This window comes from Poecilia mexicana, unplaced genomic scaffold (assembly GCF_051168715.1).
Source record: "Poecilia mexicana isolate PSO_F unplaced genomic scaffold, ASM5116871v1 scaffold_7, whole genome shotgun sequence".
Classification (NCBI taxonomy): Eukaryota; Metazoa; Chordata; class Actinopteri; order Cyprinodontiformes; family Poeciliidae; genus Poecilia; species Poecilia mexicana.
The window spans coordinates 8,191,566-8,210,809 of record NW_028263376.1 but is presented as its reverse complement, the minus strand read 5'-3'; the positions used below and the strand labels follow the sequence as shown (position 1 = coordinate 8,210,809).

The following is a 19,244-nucleotide window of genomic DNA, read 5'->3' as shown; positions in this document are numbered from 1 at the left end:
GAACCTAGCTCTGACACGTACCATACCAGAAAATAAAAGTCTCTAATCTCTTCTTACCTTGTCGTATTTTCTTGGTTATCGTGACCTGACATTTGATGCATTTCTTCATGCGATGTGCACATTCTGTTAAGACAAAGTTAGTGTTACTGACTACAGGGTTTCTACGGGTTTCACCAACTCAAACTTAAGACTTTTTGAGACCAATATCAAAGATCATATATCCAGGCCTGTGGCAGAAAACAGTAAATCAGTTAATAGCATGATAAATTAAAACCAGCTCAATAATTTCCATTTGCATGATTTATAATTTTTCTATTTTCTCTCTCTCTTCCTAAAAAAAAACAGGATGAGAAAAGCCTTCAGTCTGGTGCTTTGGTCTCAACTAGCCCTTTTAATGAAGTACAGTTTTGTTTTCAGAGACTTCATAGGTCATTTTATTTGCCATTTCTGATTTTTTGTTTATTTAATTTTGGATGTTTAAAAGATGTTCCAGTTAAATGTTCATTAAAATTTAAAGTTTATTGATCTTTGAGAATGTGTTCTTGCGTTTTTTTTTATGCCATTACCATTATATTACTTTATATTACTTGAAAACTGTCTCAAAACAACATTATCATTTATCGCAATAACTTGCGGGACAATTTATCGTCCAGCAAAATGTGTCTATCTATATCTCCTCAGAAATGTACAAACCTCCTCTGGCCATAAATTTATATTTACCCATCACAGACGCAAAAAAAGCTAGCTAGCCAGTGAGGGTATATTAGCATTGAGTCACAGAATGAAGATGTTTGTGTGACTCAACCTTTTGCCTGTCAGAAACATCACATGAGAAAAATAAACATACACATAGAATATACAATTAAATAATCCTGCCAAGACAAAACTTAAGACACATGATTAACAAATTTAAGGACAACGTTAAGGCCTTAATTCTAGATACATCAATTTATGACTTTTTAAGGATCCGCAGTCAATCTGGAGTACATAGAAGAAGACGGTCGTCCCGCTGCCCCTCAGCTTGCAGACGTACCTTCACAGGCCACGCTGTGCTGGCAGGGGCAGAACAGAACCAGCAGAGCCAGCTCAGAACAGATGAGGCATTCACTGGGACCGGCCGGCGTGGGAAAAACCAGGTTGGTCATGGTGTTGGGTGTTGTGTGGACCCGCCGCAGGCTCGCGCTGCTCAGGCCCTGCCCACAGGTGATGGCCTGCAGGCGCTGCAACCTGAACGACAGCAGACAGCCGTGAGAGCTCGTCTGAAACGACTAACACGTCAACATAAGAAATACAATTTTTTATCCAAGTCAAACTCTGACATGGATTTGTTTGCATAAAAACATTTCTCTACGAGCTACATTTCATTTGTAGCCTGTCTTGCTATCCTATGAAAATGCAAGTTTTTTGGGGTTCTTTTATTGTTAATTTTATACTCAAACCAAAATAACCTTGTAGTTGCCCTTTATTTGAACTGAATGTCAGCCCGTAGATCGTAGCCAACTTCTGAACACGTACCTGTGCTTCTCAGAGAAGTTCTTAATGAGCTGCATCATGGTGCTGTCTCCCACCAAGTCCAGAGGACTCTTGCCCTTGTGGTTGGCGTAGCTAATGTCAGCACCTTCCTGGGCCAGAAAACAAGCAATCGCCATGGCGACATTCAGCTCGGTGTTCCCCAGGAGACCCGAGGAATTCAGCTGTGGACACAGAAGGAGGAAGACGAGAGAGAGGATAAGGATAAGGAGGAAGGGGGGAAAGTCTAAGCTAAAACCATTATGATTGTAAATGAAATTGTGTTATTCCAAGAGAAAACTCTAAAAACAAAGTCACAGATGCAGGAGAGCCGAGCGTAACATAAGTGTAAGAGGTTCAATGAGAGTCATCCAGATTTAGACGCCACATAAACCCACATCTAATCAGCACAGAACAACTCCCAGGACAACTCATCTGCTGACGGTGGCCGAAACGGCCCCGAGCATCAAGTCTAGCCACCTTCATGGCTGTGTATGGGTACTTTTTTGAGAGTGTGTGTGTGTGTGTGTGTGTGTGTGTGTGTGTGCGTGTGCATGCGTGTGTGTGTGCGTTGGCTCAAAGCCCATGATGCTGAGAGGAGCTGCAGTGTTAGCGGTCATCGGGAGCGATGAGGATGTTTTTTTGTAAATAATGAAATATTTACACCATGTAATGGGACAAAAGCTTGTGTGAAACGTTTCACAACAGAAGGTTTTCTTTTCTAAGGAAAAATAATAGACTTTGACAAAGAGTTGCGTTAATGGCTCTGAAAAACAAAAAACAAAATTTTGATGACAGTGCAGTTCTGGTCTGGGCAATCCTACCGAACATCGAATATGGGTGGGGGAAATAAACGGACTCGATACTTACAAAGCACACTTTAGACACAGATGAGTCAGCTGTTCACCGCACATCAACACTAATCACCTACCAGGCCAGTCGTAAACCCAAAAATCTATTTTTTTCTGATCAGTGAACACATCATAAACACCACTATGTCGTACAAATATCACTCTTGTAGGTGGATGCTGTTACTGAGAGAAGAAGATGAAAAGTTAGCCGTTTTTAGCATCACGCTGTTGTTCTATTACTACTAGCCATGCTAACTGTTAGCATGGTACAGACAAAATGCCAACTACATAATATCTGTTCTAGTAAAACCCTGTTTCACAGCTAATGCTCACACGCAAACACTGTACAACTACTTCTGGTTCTAATTTAATTAATCAGTGATCACTTTGCATTTTAGTTTATTTAATTTTTAGCACCAAGTGTCCACTATCAACAGATATTTCTAGCTTGCAGTCATTTGCATAAGCTAGAAATAACCCTAGAAAATATATTTTATTACCGTTCTTATACATTCTCACACTAAGATTTGTAAAGAGTATTTCTAGTCCTCCATAACGGAAACAGCTCAGTAAGTATCACAGACGTCCCAACTAAAGCTTCATCTTGGCTTGTTTCCATTCTTCACTTTCCCTCTAAATTTATTTCCAACAACGCTGTGGATCTCGAACAAATACAACCTTTAAAGCAACAGAGCTCTCCGTGACATCATCTTTACTTCAAGAAAGTGAATATTTTATTTTCTGTATCCATATTTTTACTTTTATTAAACCTTGAATCTATAACGCATTCCTCGGGTTATATTTAGCTCCACTCTAACCTTATTACTGTCTCTTAAGTTAATCTGGGTTCTTGCGACCTGCTTGCACAATGAACTGAGGTCCTTTCTCCTCAGTTAAATCTGTTCCAAGCTCAGCCGCCTAAATCCCCATTTTACCTTCCTTCGCCTTTCATCCTGCTGTTTACCTGGAACCCAACTAACAATTTCATCCTAAACATATCCTAGGAGACTAAGCATACACTGCAACATTCATTGGTTAAGGTTTGTTGCCTTACTGTGTTTCCCAGCATGTTTTTTTTTTTTAATCTCACTTGGAGACTATATTTATCTCTTTAAAACTACAAGGAATAGATGTCTCTATTTCAGAGTAGATCAGCAACGTCTGCTTAGGTCTTCACTACTTTATTTAGCTTATGTTGACTTATATAGTGGTTGTTTATTTATTTTTACCTCTTTGTTTTGCAACTGTGACTTCAGGTTCTTAACTATGTACTTGGTCATTTTGTTTATTTAAATTGATTCAGATATTACACTTAAGAAACAAAATATTACCTTTGGTGTATTTTCTAGGGCAAATATTTAAGTACATTTAAAATAAGAAAACTAACTGACATGTCATTTTTAAGGAGCTTGTTTTAAGTCAACAATTCCTTAGTATTGACGAAAAAGGACAAGTTATAAGTGAAATAATCTGTCAGTGCAACTAGTACTTTGAACTTTATTATTTCAGGCCTTTGGATGAGTTTCTGTCCAGCAATGACTTTGTAATTCCAAGCAGACGGTAACGGTAATCTATCATTTAACAAGCCCACCCTCCATGTTTAGACTCCCCATCAGCCCTCACCCTGCAGTAGAGCGACGTGGACGAGCAGCCCTCGCTGCCCTCCTCCGTGCTGCTGCCCCCTGCTGACGGGGTGAGCATGACGTTGGCCAGCTGCGGGCGGAGCAGGGCCACGTGCATCGCCGTGTCACCGTCCTCGTCCTCCATGTTGACGTCGGCGCCCTCGTCCACCAGGAGCTGCACCAGGTCCGTGTGGCCCTGCGTGACGGCCAGCTGCAGCGGTGACTGGTTTCGGTTGTTGCGGATATTGACATCACAGCGCCCCTAACAAAAAAAACCCCAAAAGGAATGAAATGTAATTTTTTTTTTTTTTTTTTTACATCAAATGTGGATTTAAACAAATAAATAAAAATGAATACTAAAGAGGCTCCTTATTTCTGGCCCACCTCCTTGATGAGGACCTCGGCGACGTCTCTGTGGTTGTTGAGAGCAGCCAGATGAAGGGCAGAGAAGCCGTCTTCCTTTTTAACGTCCACCAGCTGTCGAGCTCGACCCAGGATCTTTTCTGTGGCCCTGAAGGCAACACGAACAGACAACTTGACCAGGCACAACTCAGATTATACCCATTTAGAAACTGTTTCTAAGCAGGCAGAGGAAAAACCCAGAAAACCACGTCTATCATGGTTTGTATGTATTAAAAGCAACAGCAGAGTATCCAAAAACTGTACGTAGGTAAACTCTAAGTAAGAGTAGCAGTACTTCAGCTACTTCAACATAGTTTTACTGAAGTAAAATTAAGAAGCAGCCATCCAAGAAATTACTGAAGGTTAAAAAAGTATTTGGTAAAAAGGTTACTTAAGTACTGATTACTGATCAGAACAGCAATTATTTAATATCTAACAATTACATAAATCTGACAAACAAAATAATAAAGTTATGTGGGAAATTTTGATATTTTAAAGATTAAAATGAAAATAATGCATATAATTAACATAATTACAAAATAAGGCAAAAAACAAACAAACTTTTTTCCAAATTTCTTTCAATACGAAACTAACAAAACCTGCAGGTGTTTATGTCTGGTGAAGGTTTGGCTGAAACAAGCCTGTTCATTATTCAGTAAAGCTGTTTAGGGGTAGAGTAGCGGTACTTCATAATGAAATTACTCAAATAAAAGTAAGAAGAACAGCAAAGTAAAAATACCCCTAATAGTTTTTTTTCCTAAAAGATACATGACAAAATGTAACTGAGTAAATGTAGCTAGTTACTACCAATCTCTAGTCAACACTTTACAAGACTGTGTATAATTTTCCCTTCACCACAAAATGAAACACCAGTTTCTGCTTGTCTGCATCATTGAAAGTCCCGATAAAATAACCTGACATTTACTGTTGTGAAGAGGAGAAGTTTCAGGTGAATTTTCTTTATTTTATGACCTTTTGTGCATACATTTGATTCAACAGGGAGTTTGTTTTTTTGTTTTTCCACAAAAGCACCAGTGCGTACTTTTCATTATTCGTTTACAAAGCGCATAGTTTTCATAACAAGAAGCCCTCATTATTATAAGTCCAAGTTCATGACGCCTGAGCAGAACTGCAGCTGCTTCAAAAGCTGCTAACAAGACAATCTGAGCAGAAGGCATGCTCTTCAACATGACTCCAGACAAAGTCCCAAATATTAACCTTCCAGATTGCCATCCATCAGGATTAGTCAGGTTACGGCGCATTACGCTGAATATCAGTCTGTGTTTAATTGCAGAGCGTAATGAGGCCTCGGTCAGTGAAATGAGAGCATCGCAACTTTGTTTGCATTTTATGCAGTGCAAGTCTGGGCTGCGCCGTTTGAATACTCTCTCCTCTCTGCCTGAGTGGGCTTTATGAAATGTGAAATTGAAGCCGACAGCCTTAGCAAGCGCCCAGGAAGCTGGCAAATCACCACAGAGGCATTAGTGTGACATGAACCAAAACTTCTGGAGGAAGTTGGGTTTAATTTACTGCTTGCCTCTGCAGGATTTTAACTGCGTGGAAACACTGATGGCACACACACGCTGGCAGACGACCCAGCCGTCCGTCGTTCCAAAAGCGAAGAATAACGAGGAGAAGGGCGGAGAGAATCGGCTGATGCACAAAGACCTCCGTAGAAACGGCTTTTACTAACATGATTAATCGATTATAACAATTCCTTATTCATTAGTTGCTCACCGCGAATGTGTTAGGAGATGTGGGCTGAACTCGTTCGTTTGTAACAGAGTAAGTCAGATGTGACTTGGATCGCCTGTGTGATTTAAGGGCATCCAAAGAAGACATCGCCAGAGGTCACAGCTACCTGCATTGCAGATCTGTAAGCTGGTGGTCCAAGCGCTGACGGAGCCTCCTTCACTTCAGCTCCTCCTTTCCACATCACAGTCAAAAGATTAAACTGCTTAGTTTTTTTTTTATTTAATGTCACCACTCCCGTCTGTACCAACTCATCCTCAGTTCTCTGCTTTCACATTAAGACCTAGTTGACATTTTGAGACGTTTTGCTATGTGATGAAAGCTCAGTGAAAGCAAAAATAAATTCAAAATGCAAATAAAACCATTCAGAGTCATGTTTAAACTAAACTTATTTTGTGTATATTATAGATTTATGTGAAATTATCGATCCTGACTGTCATGCTATGAAAACATTTGACCGTAGATGGAAAAAGGAGTGATAAAGAGAGAAAAGTAAAGTTATAAAAGGGAGAAACGTCATGAAGTCAAACCGGAGCGACATCTCCTGTCCAGTATAAACAGTTATCCCATTATCTAACCCATTTGCGTCTTCAGAAGATATCTGGCAACATGCCTTGTTCCTTCCCTTTCCCAGGCTACTCTGTGAACTTGGCACATAGCTGTCTTTTTCCATTTCCTCAAACAAAATACATAGACTGCTAAACAACCCATTTTTGTCTTTCTGTCACAAAAAAAAAAAAAAAACAGATGTTCACAGCTGCTCTCTGAAATAACTTTAGTTTATAACTTTGGAAACAACCCTCAACTTATCTGCGCAAGACAAAACATCAACAGATTAACAGATTGTTTTGGTTTGGGGTAAGTGTGAGTCCCATGTTTTTCCTAGTCCTTTTAGGTCAATGTGTTAAAGAGTAGACATAAAAGTTCACTGTGCAGATGATGGCAGTTTTTTCTACTGGGTTTAAATATGGAACTTGCAAAATTCAACCAACCAATCTGTGGACGACTCGATCGAGATGGATCTGGAAAATATGTGATCTATGTCCAAAACTGTTCTAGACTGAGTTAGGAACTCTGTATCCATTACTACAGCTCACCGTAAACAACAAATGACTAATTCACACAAAACTTTTAATACTACTAAAATTAATTACTTATAAAAACTCAGACTAGTGGAGATTTGAGAAAACTCTGCATTTGTGTTTGCGTGTGAACTTAACTGAGATTTAGGGTCGCACTCATTAAAGTCTGCCACAAACAATGCGGCAGCACATCCCCGTACTTGCTTTGATGTAATTCTCAATCAACATTGTGTTATGTTTTTATCAATTTTGTATTCTAATACGCTATTTAAAAAATAAACCTCCTGGCGCCATTTTTAATTCCCAACAGGAAGTTGTGGTTGTTTTGAAGCAATCAGATTATTTTAGTTTTGCACCACACTGCCCCCTATGGGTCTAGCATGTTTAAAACACCTCTTTATATTGGTGGGTTCATGTGGATGAAAACTTTTCTGAAAAGGATTCTGTGTGCACAATATTAGTTTTTAAATGACACGGCAGAGATATTCTGTTGGCTACCCGTGTAGCCAACAAGGTCTAAGAGTTATCAAGTCTGATTTTGTTACAAACCTACGTATTATGACTCTTTCCAAACTGAGTAGAAACACTGAAGAATAAAAAAAAAATACAGAGTTAACTAACCTACCGAAGATAAATCACTTAAACTGAATGAGCCTTGACCTTTAAATGTAATGTATACACACACGCGCACACACACACACACACATGCACACAAGTGACAGCATCAGTGTAGTGAAGGACGTTTGATGATCCATGAATGAACCAGTAAAGAGAGTCATTCCTGAACACTGTAAATCATGTCTCTCTTCATTGCGTGAAGCAGCTGGTGTCAGGCTGAATGAAGGCTGAACACTGCAGCCTAAACTCAAAGACCTGAACACATGACTCGTGCCAGAGCAGACTGAACATTAATTAAAGAACTGCCTGCAGAGGTCCCAGTTCTCCCACATGGTTCTTGCTCACTTGCAAGTTTTATCTTATTATTTTGTGCACATATAACTCTCCTGCACAGATCTGAATGGATATTATATTTTTAGAACAATCAGGAGGGTCCGTATCTTTTTAACTAAGTCAGATTTGACAAGGCGGTATGCATAAAGAATATGACAGGTGTAAAGAGAAATAAAAATAGATAAAATAGAAAAAAAAAGTAATCAGAGACGTCCAAAGAAAAAACAAAGAAACGGACGATTTTCAGCCATTTGGAAAGGCAAAGATCTGACTTTTTTTTTTTTTTTTTTATCAGTGAACACACTACAGTTAAATATTATTAGGTCACAGTAACAACACTGATACCAATGTCAAAATAGTTAAGAAGAAAATTTACCTAGAAATAGAAAGGCTGAACTTATTGCCTAAAAGATTGCTTTGCTTTTTTCCCCGTCTCTGTCCTTTTACCATTTCTCATAAAACAGCTTGTATTTGGAAATATGAACTACCTACAGGAATCACTGACAGAGACTAATGTCTTTGCTTGCTAATGATAGTCAGACTAATTGTGATCCTCAATATTATAAAGTGCCCTCGCTGATGTGAGTTTAAAATATTAAACCTTTGTTTTAAATAGTAAAATCCTTACTTAATAATGCTTGCACTCTTCACTCTGTGTCATCACCTCTGACTCTTCAAACAGGGACAGTTTGAAAATCATTTTTAGTTATTACAGGTCTTAAAAAGAAATCAGGAAAACATAAAAGCAATTTTAATATGCAAAATCATTACTAAAACCTACAAAAATGAATTTGTCCAGAAATCTGACTAGAACATGTTTAAATTAAAGTCAGAACTGAAACTTTAGCAAAAATTTACTTGATGGCAACAAAAGTTTCTAATTTAAATGTTTAGGTCATTATCCATTTCCAATATTTATCAAAACTTCAGAAGTTTCTAACAGACTCCTTCAATGAGAAGACATTCAGGCCAAAGTTAAATCCAAGTGATGCTTTTGTTTTTCTATTCTTACTTTCTTTTTTCCTGGACCTATTTTTATAGAACCATGGACGACTTTCCATGATATAGTTTTGTTATATCTGGAAAGGAAATTTTATGGTAGATCAGAACGCTGCCATGAAGTGCAGATTCCTGTGTCTGCACTTCATGGCAGACACAGGAATCTCCTGTGTCTGCACAATAAAGCACAATTTACAGCAACAGGAAAACATAAGTTCTAAGGAAGTAAGACAGGCCCAAATAAGGATTTAAAGATCCTTAGAGCATTGTAAAAATGTTAAAAGTCATGCAAGGAAGGTTTCATCTTTGACGTCTCCGGGTTGCAAATTTTCAGTAGTGCTGCACATGGACAAGTTTAAAAGTGACAGAAAAAGAAAAACAACAAAGTTCTTAAGCAACAAAACAAAATATTTAATGCTTCACTAATAGGATTAATAGGATGGATCAAAGAGCGCAAAACAAAAATCATACTTTGCTTTTGGAACTCTATCTCAACATAAAGTTCTGTAGTTTTGCTAAATGTTAAATGTTTAAAAACTATGCAGTTCTCATACATGCTTTTCCAGATTATTGAGCATAAAAAAGGGCTGCTTTTGCATAAAACTGTCCAAAACCAAGTCTTTAAGTCTTAACTAATCCAACATCTCTAATCTATCCCATAACCTTTGGATTTCTAAGTTTATACAAAATCAAAGCTTTGCACATGTCATCTAAATCCATCTGCTAAATGTCCTTAATTTCAATGATTAAAATTTTTTTTAAATTATGTCCATTTGAAGAGGGAACTTTCCCTACTTTAACTATTTACTTCGTACAATCGGTCCTTGGTTAAGGACCTTGATATATCTTGTATTTCTTGATGGCTCCTTTAAATTCATAAAATCAAACCTGTTCAGGTGTCAAACTCGCTCTTAAGGATGTAAGGATTTGCTTTACTGCCTGAAGACACCGAAGGAAGTATCCATGCCTTTATGTCAACACTTTCAGATGACTAATTCTCAGTATGTCAACTTAGATCAGTCATTACTTCATTGCTGACAAAAGGTACAATAATCTGCCATTTGAATATTAACAGGAACTATAAGCAGAGGCTAATCGTCACTAAACTGACTTCCTGTGTTTTTAAGAACGTACATCTGTTTATAAGTGCTATAAATGATGGAATAGTTCACCAATCTATATGAACAATAGACATTAGGGCACATTTAAAAACCCACCATGATCATTTGCCTTTCAACTGAAGTAGAGATTCACATTTTCTCTTTTTATATTTCATTTCATTTTACAGTTTTTTTTTTAACATTTCAGTGTTTATTCCATTTCTATTTTTGTTTTATTGTTTCTATGAGATTATCTTTGTCATTTTTAGCTTAAGTTTGCTTCTCTTTGTGTCCATTACTTTGGCATATTTTGCTCTATGCACATGGCATAAATACAATATTGCTGACACCGACATATGGTGGACTTTGGGGGCATCATTTACAATTGATTCTCAGTCACCAATCAGTATTATGTACTATTCAGGACTATAAATAGTTGTGTTTTTCCAAGTATTTTAATAGCATTTATGAAGAGACTTAGTGGAAACGAGGGTGCTGACTGGACCCAACGTGCTCAGAGTGGACATTAAACATCAAAATCAGAAACAAGTAGAACAGTTATATCATGTCTGGATGAGACCTTGTCATTGTGAAAACACACTGTGAGTAATCCACTAAGTCTCTTCCTGCCTGGTCAGTTTTATGCCCAGTTTGTGATTGAGATTTACACTCTGTGCCAGACAGACAGAAAACTAAGGAGCCTATAAGTGACCAGTATCAAAGATGCTTGGTGGAAGTGTCAGACACTGGTCACATATAGCCAAGCATAAAGAAATTAATTTTATTAAGTATAAAGAAAGTGGCTTTCTTTATCGTTCATAATCTGTTTATATCATTCACACATGTTTTTATTATGAAAGTAGCATGTTTCACTAGATTTCTCTAAACCTAATAAATTATCAACTGTGCTAAAATTACAGGAATCCACTTTACCGCTAATGGCATGTTTACAGAGAACGCCGCGATACACACCTCGCACAAATAAGATACACTAATTGCACCTTTCAGGGGCCTTTCAAGCTTTTAAGCAACGGGGACAAGAAGGGATGGCATTATCCTGCGTGACTAACCACAGAGAGAACATTCAGATACCTGGTTTATTGTTTCGTATAGCAGTAGTCACACACACTCACATACACACACAGATGAAGTGAGGGCTGGTTGCTACGAGAGCACATATGAAAAACAGAGAAGTCCATGGCGTCTCTACTGTCTGTAAATTTTTCGTGGCAGATTGAGGCTGCAAAATATATCATAATTTATCAATATCGCAACATACATATCAAGAAGATCTTAATGGGTTGTATTAATATGAGCTAATTATTTAAGTATCGTTCTCTTGGATTCTCTACTAACATGCATCTGATGCCATTAAAAATGATGTGAACCTTTTCATCTTCTGTTTTTACTTGTTTGTCTTAAATGTTTTTGATTAAATAACGATTCTGCTACATTGGAGAGTTTTCAGCCATTAGAAAAAAAGCTTGCTCAAGGTCGTGCCACAGCACCGTGATACTTAAGTCCAGACATTGACTGGGCCACTCAACAACCTTGAGTTGATATTTAGATATTCTCCTTCATAATGTTCTTGCACGAAGCAGAATTTATGATTCTGTTAACTACAGCAAGCTGACAAAAAAGACAAAAAAAATAAAGAAGACAAAGAAAAAAGGCGACAAATACTTTTCCCTGGTATTTACAATATATACTGATGTCAGAAAAGTAGGCAGTAAGCTTGTCCTTCCTGTGAAACGCTCTCTGAGACTGTGATGAGACCTTGTTTGGATTCCTGGAATGTTTTATCTAATTTGTCCCCCCGAAACGGTGAGGTTACGGCATATAGTCTGGGAACAATTTTGAGTACAAGTGTGTGTGCATAGAGAGCCAAAAAAAAAAAATACAGATTGCTGCATTTCTGAGAGATATTGACTCCCAGCCTGCTGACAGCAGCAACAACTGTGTGGGAGACGAGCTCTCTGCAAGCTATCTGTAACAGATAGCGTTGAGAATTGACCTTGGGATCCTCATTTGAACTCACAGAAGAGATTCCCACACACACAGAAAAAAAAAAAAAACATCATTTCCAAACATGAGATGCATGCATTCAAACTAATGAGATGCTGCAAAAGAGCAGGATACAGAACGATGTGGAAAGTGTAGCTGCATAAAAATTACTCAGCATTTTCCTAATAGAAAAGAAAGATGGAAAGGACGCGACATGTAGAAATTACACTATTATTTGATTCTTATCTGCTTAAACTGATTAGCTTTGATTTCCCCTGATTTTCAGTGCTCAGTGATTTCAGAGTTTAATCTTTGTATGTGATTCCCACTTACAGTTTGTTTCCTTTGAGGGCGGCGTGGTGAAGCAGGTTGAAGCCTCTGTGGTTCTGCTGGGTGAAGTCAATGTTGGGCACTACGACCAGGATCTCAATGATGCTGCGGAAATCCTTGGCAATGGCATCATGGAGCGGCGTGTCCCCATATGAATCCTAACAGAGTAAGTTGACAGGCAGCACGGTAAGTAAAGATGTTGCATAAGTTAAGAGAAAACTGAACCTGGATGCTGTTCAACGATAATCAAAAGCAAAAGTTTGTTTTAGTCTGAAGACCTCTGAATACCTTCCATGAAATATTTTTCCAAGTCAGTGCAAAAGCAGACAGAGAAATAGACCATATGCACATTTGTCACAGATAAAACACAAACACACTCCAGGCTGACATGTTTTTAGTTGAGTAGCCAACCATTCAAGCAGAATAAACTGAGTTAGTTAGTCAAATCAGGGCCAGGCTGCAGGCATATTAGACCATCTGAAAAAAATCTATTCAAACAAATACATTATCTTAATGAGACAGTAACACCGGGTCAGAAAATCTATAAGTAAATATACTTATACACAGAGTTCCAACAATTTTTTTCATTTCTACGGAATTCAAAAGGAAGGAGAGAAAGATTAAAAATGGATGAACGACAGAGGACAGATGAATTCATCCATGGTCAGTCGGAAAATAGGTAATCTATATCCAAAACATGTCCAGACAGAGTAGGATCTCTGTATCCATGACTACGATGTCTGATGGTACAACATTTTGAATTTCTTCCCAAGATATTTCAACAATCCTGTCACTATTTCAATAAGTCAAAGTTGAAACAACAACCAAAAGTGGTAAAAAATATATATATATATATATATCAATTAGAGTTGGGCATGTCACAATAAAAATTTTTCCTGGATAATAAATTGTCCCACTAACGATTGTGATAAATGACAATATTGTTGGTTTGAGAACATTTTCAAGTAATATAATGATAATGGCATAATAAGGCACTTTGATTTTGTAAAGAACTCAGCACTCGGACTTGGAGACATTTCAAATAAACAAAATAAAAAAAAAACAAATCCAATAAGTAAGATAGAAATAAAAACCACAAATAACCAAACCATAAATAAAATGGATTATCATGAAAATAAAATATTAATTGCCAGAGTAGAAATTATTGAGCTCATTTTAATTTATTATGTAATAAATTGACTAATTGTGACGAGGGTGTTTTTTTGTTTCCACGGCCTGCATGTATAGTACAACATATTGTCGTTAATGCTGGAGAGGTAAGCGCCCTGCACCCGCTCACCTGGAGATTGACGTCAGCCGCATGTTCAGTCAGCACTCGCACCACGTCAGTGAAGCCCTTGTTGACAGCGATGTGGAGCGCTGTGCACATGGAGTTGTTCAGTACGTTGACATTCGCCCCTTTGCTCAGCAGCAGCCGCGCAATCTCAGCCTGGTTACTGAGTCAAAACAAACCAGTGCAGGTAAATTATACATCCTTCTTATTGGCAAGTATTCTTTTTTTTAAATTAAATACCGAATTAATTGTGAACTAAATTAGTAATCGATTAACTGTTAACTGGAGTATACGGAAAAAAATTCTGCCAACTTTTTTTAATTATTTGATTAATCGATTAATCATCAGAACAGTCGACGGAATAATCGATGACTAGAATGATTGTCGGCTGCAGCCCTAATCAAAACATTTAATCAAACGAATGCAGGACTGGAACATGAATGCGCCCTCACCCGAAGGCAGTGTAGTGTAAAGCCGTGTCTCCATCTTCGTCTTTGACCTCGACGGAGCTGTTGGCCTGCAGCAGGGTCTTCACCACCTCTGTGTGGCCTTGGTGAGCGGCGACCTGCAGAGCCGTCTTGCCTTGGTTCTTGATATCCACCTGGCAGGAGCACAGACACAGCTGGAGATTCATCCGAAGCAGAGACGCAGCAGAGCTGATCAAACACTGGCAGGAAATAATCTGCGTATGGACAACCGTGCTCGTCATACACGTGACGGGAGATAATCCCACCAGGCGGTGCCGTCATGGCAGAACGGAACCGAGGGGGAACAACAAACACAGCAGCAAAAGTGTTCGTCCAACTTAAAACCTTTCCACTTTAATAACAACAAACTTCAACGTGCTTTAAACAGGTTTGAAACAAGTAGAGCTGAAACAATCGGATGGATAAATTATTGAAAAAAAAGTTGTCAACTAAATTAGTATACAGACTTAAACAAAGGTGAAGAAAACAACATATTCAGAACAGTAATTAAGCCGAAGCTGAACAAACAAATATAGATATTTTGCTTTAAGATAAAAATGTCTATAAATATGTTTTAGCCAAAGCTCCTCCAGTACTAAAGTTTTAGCTTCACCTGGTTCAGATTTACTACAGGAATACTAGTGTAGAAATTTAAGAAAATGTTAATTTTCTTTATTTGTTTATTTCCATTTTTTATGTATTTCTAAAACTGTATTTAAAAAAGGCCAATAGGGTTTAATGAAAAATCTGTAGAATGTGTGATTTTTTTTATCTGATTAATCAATTAATCGTGAGAATAATTGATATATTAATAAATAAAATAATCATTAATGGCAGCTCTAGAAGTAGCAGAGAAACTAAAATACATAATTTATAAGTGTGTAATAAACTTGTGTTTAACCGCTCCAAATGTTGACGTGGCTTTAATGTCAAAAAACGTTAAAAACTTCCAGGGGGTGTCAATAGTTTTACGAGGCATCGTACGTAGACACGCTTTCCAAAATACTCGAAGTTATAAAAACAATAAATAACAATAAATTTTATTTGTAAAAAAAGAATAAAAGTAAAAATAGGCATGACGTTTTAAGAATCAGTATAAAGAGAAGTCTGTCAGGATGCAGCATGTTTAACGTGTTTCTCCTCAAACAAGAGTTCAGATTGTTAAATTTTTTTGTAGCCTCAGTTTATAAGTACTGCACATGGGTTATGTGGAAAAGGTCTGTTTTTTTCCCAAATCACTGGGAAACAACACGCTCTGTCCGACTGAAGGTCACAGAGCTCCATTTACGAGGTTCACTTAATCCTTAGAAAGAACTTTCCCTGCACATAAAACACAGCAATGGTGTAATCATTTCTTTGTGAAGCAAGTGTAAAGGTACGAAAAAGGTAAAAAAAAATATATATATATAAAATAAAATAAAAAACAGCTTTATCACAAACAAAGTGTATATTGTATTTCATTAGAAAGGCACTTATATACACCAGAAGATATGGTTTTAAAACTGGGGTCTTCAAATCCAGTCATCAAGGGTCATTAATGTCCTGTGATTTTTAGATGGATCTCTGAGACACATCTTAACGCCGCAGGACACCGGCCCTTGAGGCCCTTGAGCCCCTTGAGGCCCTTGAGGCCTGGAGTAGAAGATCCATAATGTAAAACATTTTTTAAAAAGTAGTGGTTAGCATTTTCCTAAATTTGTATGACTGTTTCCAAGCAAAGCTTTGGGGAACTCGGTTAAACATGCTGGTAATCCTGATCAATCTGTGCTTTCTGGCATCATTTCCGATGTTCCTTTTCTTTTTATCACAAAAACATATGAAAGGCTTTGAATTATACTTCCCTTTCATGCTTTTTTAGATGTTTGGATTGAGATTTTACAATTACTAAAAATAGACACACAAATGCCAAATATGGGGAAAAGTTTACAAGTGACATTGTTAACACAATGACATAAATTGAATTAACCAAATAAAAAATTTAAAAAATAACAAAAATATGAGACTTTTGATCTAGAAGGCAGTGTTGCGGTCACAATGGGAGTAGATCCAGAGTTCTCTTGTGGAGACAGGACCATCCAGAAGGTCAATCATTGCTAATGCTAATGCACTCCACCACTAAAGTCAATATATCAACAAAGTATTGAAGCATAAGTATAAACAGCTATTAACGGTTGTATGTATGATTTCTTTCAGTCATCTTTAGATTGTTTGATTAATTTACAACAAAAAACTCCAACAGATCATTTCTACTTTGTCATTATTGTGTGCAGAAGTTTTCTGCATTTCTTTTTTCTTTAGAAAACACATGTAACAAAAAAGAGGAAGATGTGAAAAATAATCAGAATGCAAAAAAAAAAAAAGAAGAATCTGTCTGCACATCAACTCGCAGTTTTGTCTCTCAAATCAATGAGTCACACCCCAGACTGCAGCAAAGCGAAGGCATGTCGCGCTAACCTTGTCGGGATACTTCTGCACCAACTCCCGCACTTTGTTGGCGCTCCCGTGGGCTGCCTCGATGACGAGCCGGCCCGGGTTGTCCTGCTCCGTGGACTGAGACAGCAGCTTCTCCAGCACGGAGATGACAGTACCTGAAAAGATAGAGGAAGAGGAGAAAGGAGAGGTTGTGGGAAGGGAAGACACAAGAAGGAGGGAAAATGTTAGTTTCTTTAATCCAAACGTTAACCGCAAAGGATGTTCGGAGAGGGGGGGCAAAATCTGAATGCTGCAACGGTTAATGAATCTGTCAGAACTGAGCAAAACCAAAGGAATGAGTCAAAATGTCCCTTCCATGCAGAGTGAATCTGACCACACACACACACTCACACGTTGGCATGTTAGCACCTTTCCATCCAGTGAGGCGAACATAAACACAGAGTATGCCATCATCAAGAGGCTGCTGAGAACTTCAGACATGATGACAAATGTCTGCTGAGCTGCCAAAGCGTCTTGCTGTCAGCACACTGGACCGTAACATGCTACGGGGAAGAGCGCTTAAACAAACAGACACCTTGTTCGCACATTAATGGAAAAAAAAAAAAAAAGGAAAAAGAGAAGGCCCTTATTGGCAGCCTGTGTGAGGAAGCATGCAAAAGCAGAGATGGAGCTAGGAGGAAGGCTGGAGAGGACTGAAAGAGCATAGCGTTTGAGTCGGGCCCCCTGGATTCCCGCAGAGGCCTTACTTCCAGATTCATTGGGGTTCTCGGCCGTCATGAGGTTGGCATCAACCTCTGCAGGCTGGGCCGTAAGGCACGCCGGGTTGAACGTCCACGTCTGACCTCCAAACGCCACCCGCAGGTCACCGTCAGCGTAAACTTTCAGCACCTTTCCCACCTGGCCAAGCACCTACAGACAAAAGGCACCAAGTTAACAAACATCCTGCAGAATGTAGTCTGGTTACTATTCGTGTTGTAATTTAGAGATGTTCCATTTCTAATTTGGATACAGGATCAGAAAGGTTTTACAAAGCAGAGTAAGAGCAATGTGAGAAGCTATTTAAATGGAGTTGCATTTTTTATGACATGTCAAGACATATCAGTGGTTTAAGGCATAGTGAGAGAAATAGACTTTCAGTAGATAACAGTAAGGTTGAAGGTCTTACAGCAAAGTAAATCTGTTATATCCATCTCTCTGAGAACATACTAGATTTTGAAATGTTTGCAGCCTTTTTGAAATCAGAAAGAATTTTTATTATCCAGAGAAAACATACATATTAAGGTGGTTTGGTGATGCACAAACTTCATTTACCTCTAACATAAGAAGCTAACAGCTTAATATGCTAATGTATTTTAAAATAAAAAAGTCTTGCTGTACAGCCTCTCCCTGATGCTAACATAAATAAGCACAACAGAAAGGCTAGATATAAATATATAACACTTTTTATAGTTACAGTTCTTAAAAAATAATGGAAAAAAAATCTATCTGTTGAAGTTGGTTCTAGAAGGTCAAAGAAATCAGCCACAAAATTATGATCGGTGCATTTTAGTTGTATGAGTGAGGTAAGTCAGACATGGGGTGATAATCAAGTTAAAATTATAAAAAGGCAAGCAACACTTTCACAAATAAAAGTCGTGATCATATATAGCCCAAAGGAAATATGGACTTTTCCCCAAATAATTTAATTCAATTAAGCATCTTTCTCTTTTTTAAAGGGAGACTGGATTAATAGGAACTCAAAGTCTCAAGACGATCTGTGTAAACTTTAGTTCTTCGTTTTACTAGCCCAGAAATCAAAGCATATAAAACTAGAGTTAGACAGAAAGTAAAACTTAGCATACAGGAGTCATGCTGTCTGTCCACTCCCCGTGGCCAGCCTGAAGTCTCTTCACATTTTCCAGCTCATCCAGAACTTTAACCAGTTCGCCAACTCCAAAGGTGTTCACCTGTCAGAAGGGGGAAAACACATGAATAAATCTGGGGAGCTAAATTTAAATCATACTGAAGATGTGATCAGGTTTTCTGTGATTCCGTACTTTGGTGAGAGCTCCCGGGTGGAAGGTCCAGCGGATGTTGTTGCTGTACTGGACCCGGACGTCTCCTCTGTCGGTTATTCTATGAACCGTCCCGATCCGACAAATGTACTGCAAACATAAATAGATTGTGTCACTCCAGGTTCCCCCACAGCTGCTCTGACCTCAACATTGCCTTTGGCAGCTGTGACTGGAAACGTGAATGCTCCGTTTGCCTTCACTTTATTAGGGCATCCACCTGAACCACTTATATAACATAAAGTCTCTGCGAGCCACGCGGGCGTACACGCTGGGCTTGTGACTGCATTCTCACTGAATATGTGCACAGGACAAACCAACTGGAAACCAAAAAGAAGTGCATTTTGCACTTTACATTCCGAGGAAACCAAGGTGCCTGTTCTCATGAGGTGGATGG

The 19,244-nt window shown here is 38.3% G+C and overlaps 1 protein-coding gene across 2 annotated transcripts in view; it reads right to left on the bottom strand.

Annotated features, from left to right (window-relative positions):
- Positions 1-19,244, bottom strand: part of mib2 (MIB E3 ubiquitin protein ligase 2) — a 51,782-nt gene that overhangs the window by 3,918 nt on the left and 28,620 nt on the right. For both annotated transcript variants that reach the window (XM_088006992.1, XM_088006991.1), the window contains exons 7-18: positions 18,833-18,940; positions 18,638-18,742; positions 17,543-17,705; positions 16,818-16,951; positions 14,349-14,497; positions 13,903-14,059; positions 12,606-12,760; positions 4,367-4,493; positions 3,984-4,244; positions 1,516-1,694; positions 1,034-1,227; positions 58-123 (exon numbers count right to left, since the gene is read on the bottom strand). In XM_088006992.1, the coding sequence (XP_087863118.1) occupies positions 58-123; positions 1,034-1,227; positions 1,516-1,694; positions 3,984-4,244; positions 4,367-4,493; positions 12,606-12,760; positions 13,903-14,059; positions 14,349-14,497; positions 16,818-16,951; positions 17,543-17,705; positions 18,638-18,742; positions 18,833-18,940 (1,798 nt within the window). The remainder of the gene's footprint in view (positions 1-57; positions 124-1,033; positions 1,228-1,515; positions 1,695-3,983; positions 4,245-4,366; positions 4,494-12,605; positions 12,761-13,902; positions 14,060-14,348; positions 14,498-16,817; positions 16,952-17,542; positions 17,706-18,637; positions 18,743-18,832; positions 18,941-19,244) is intronic.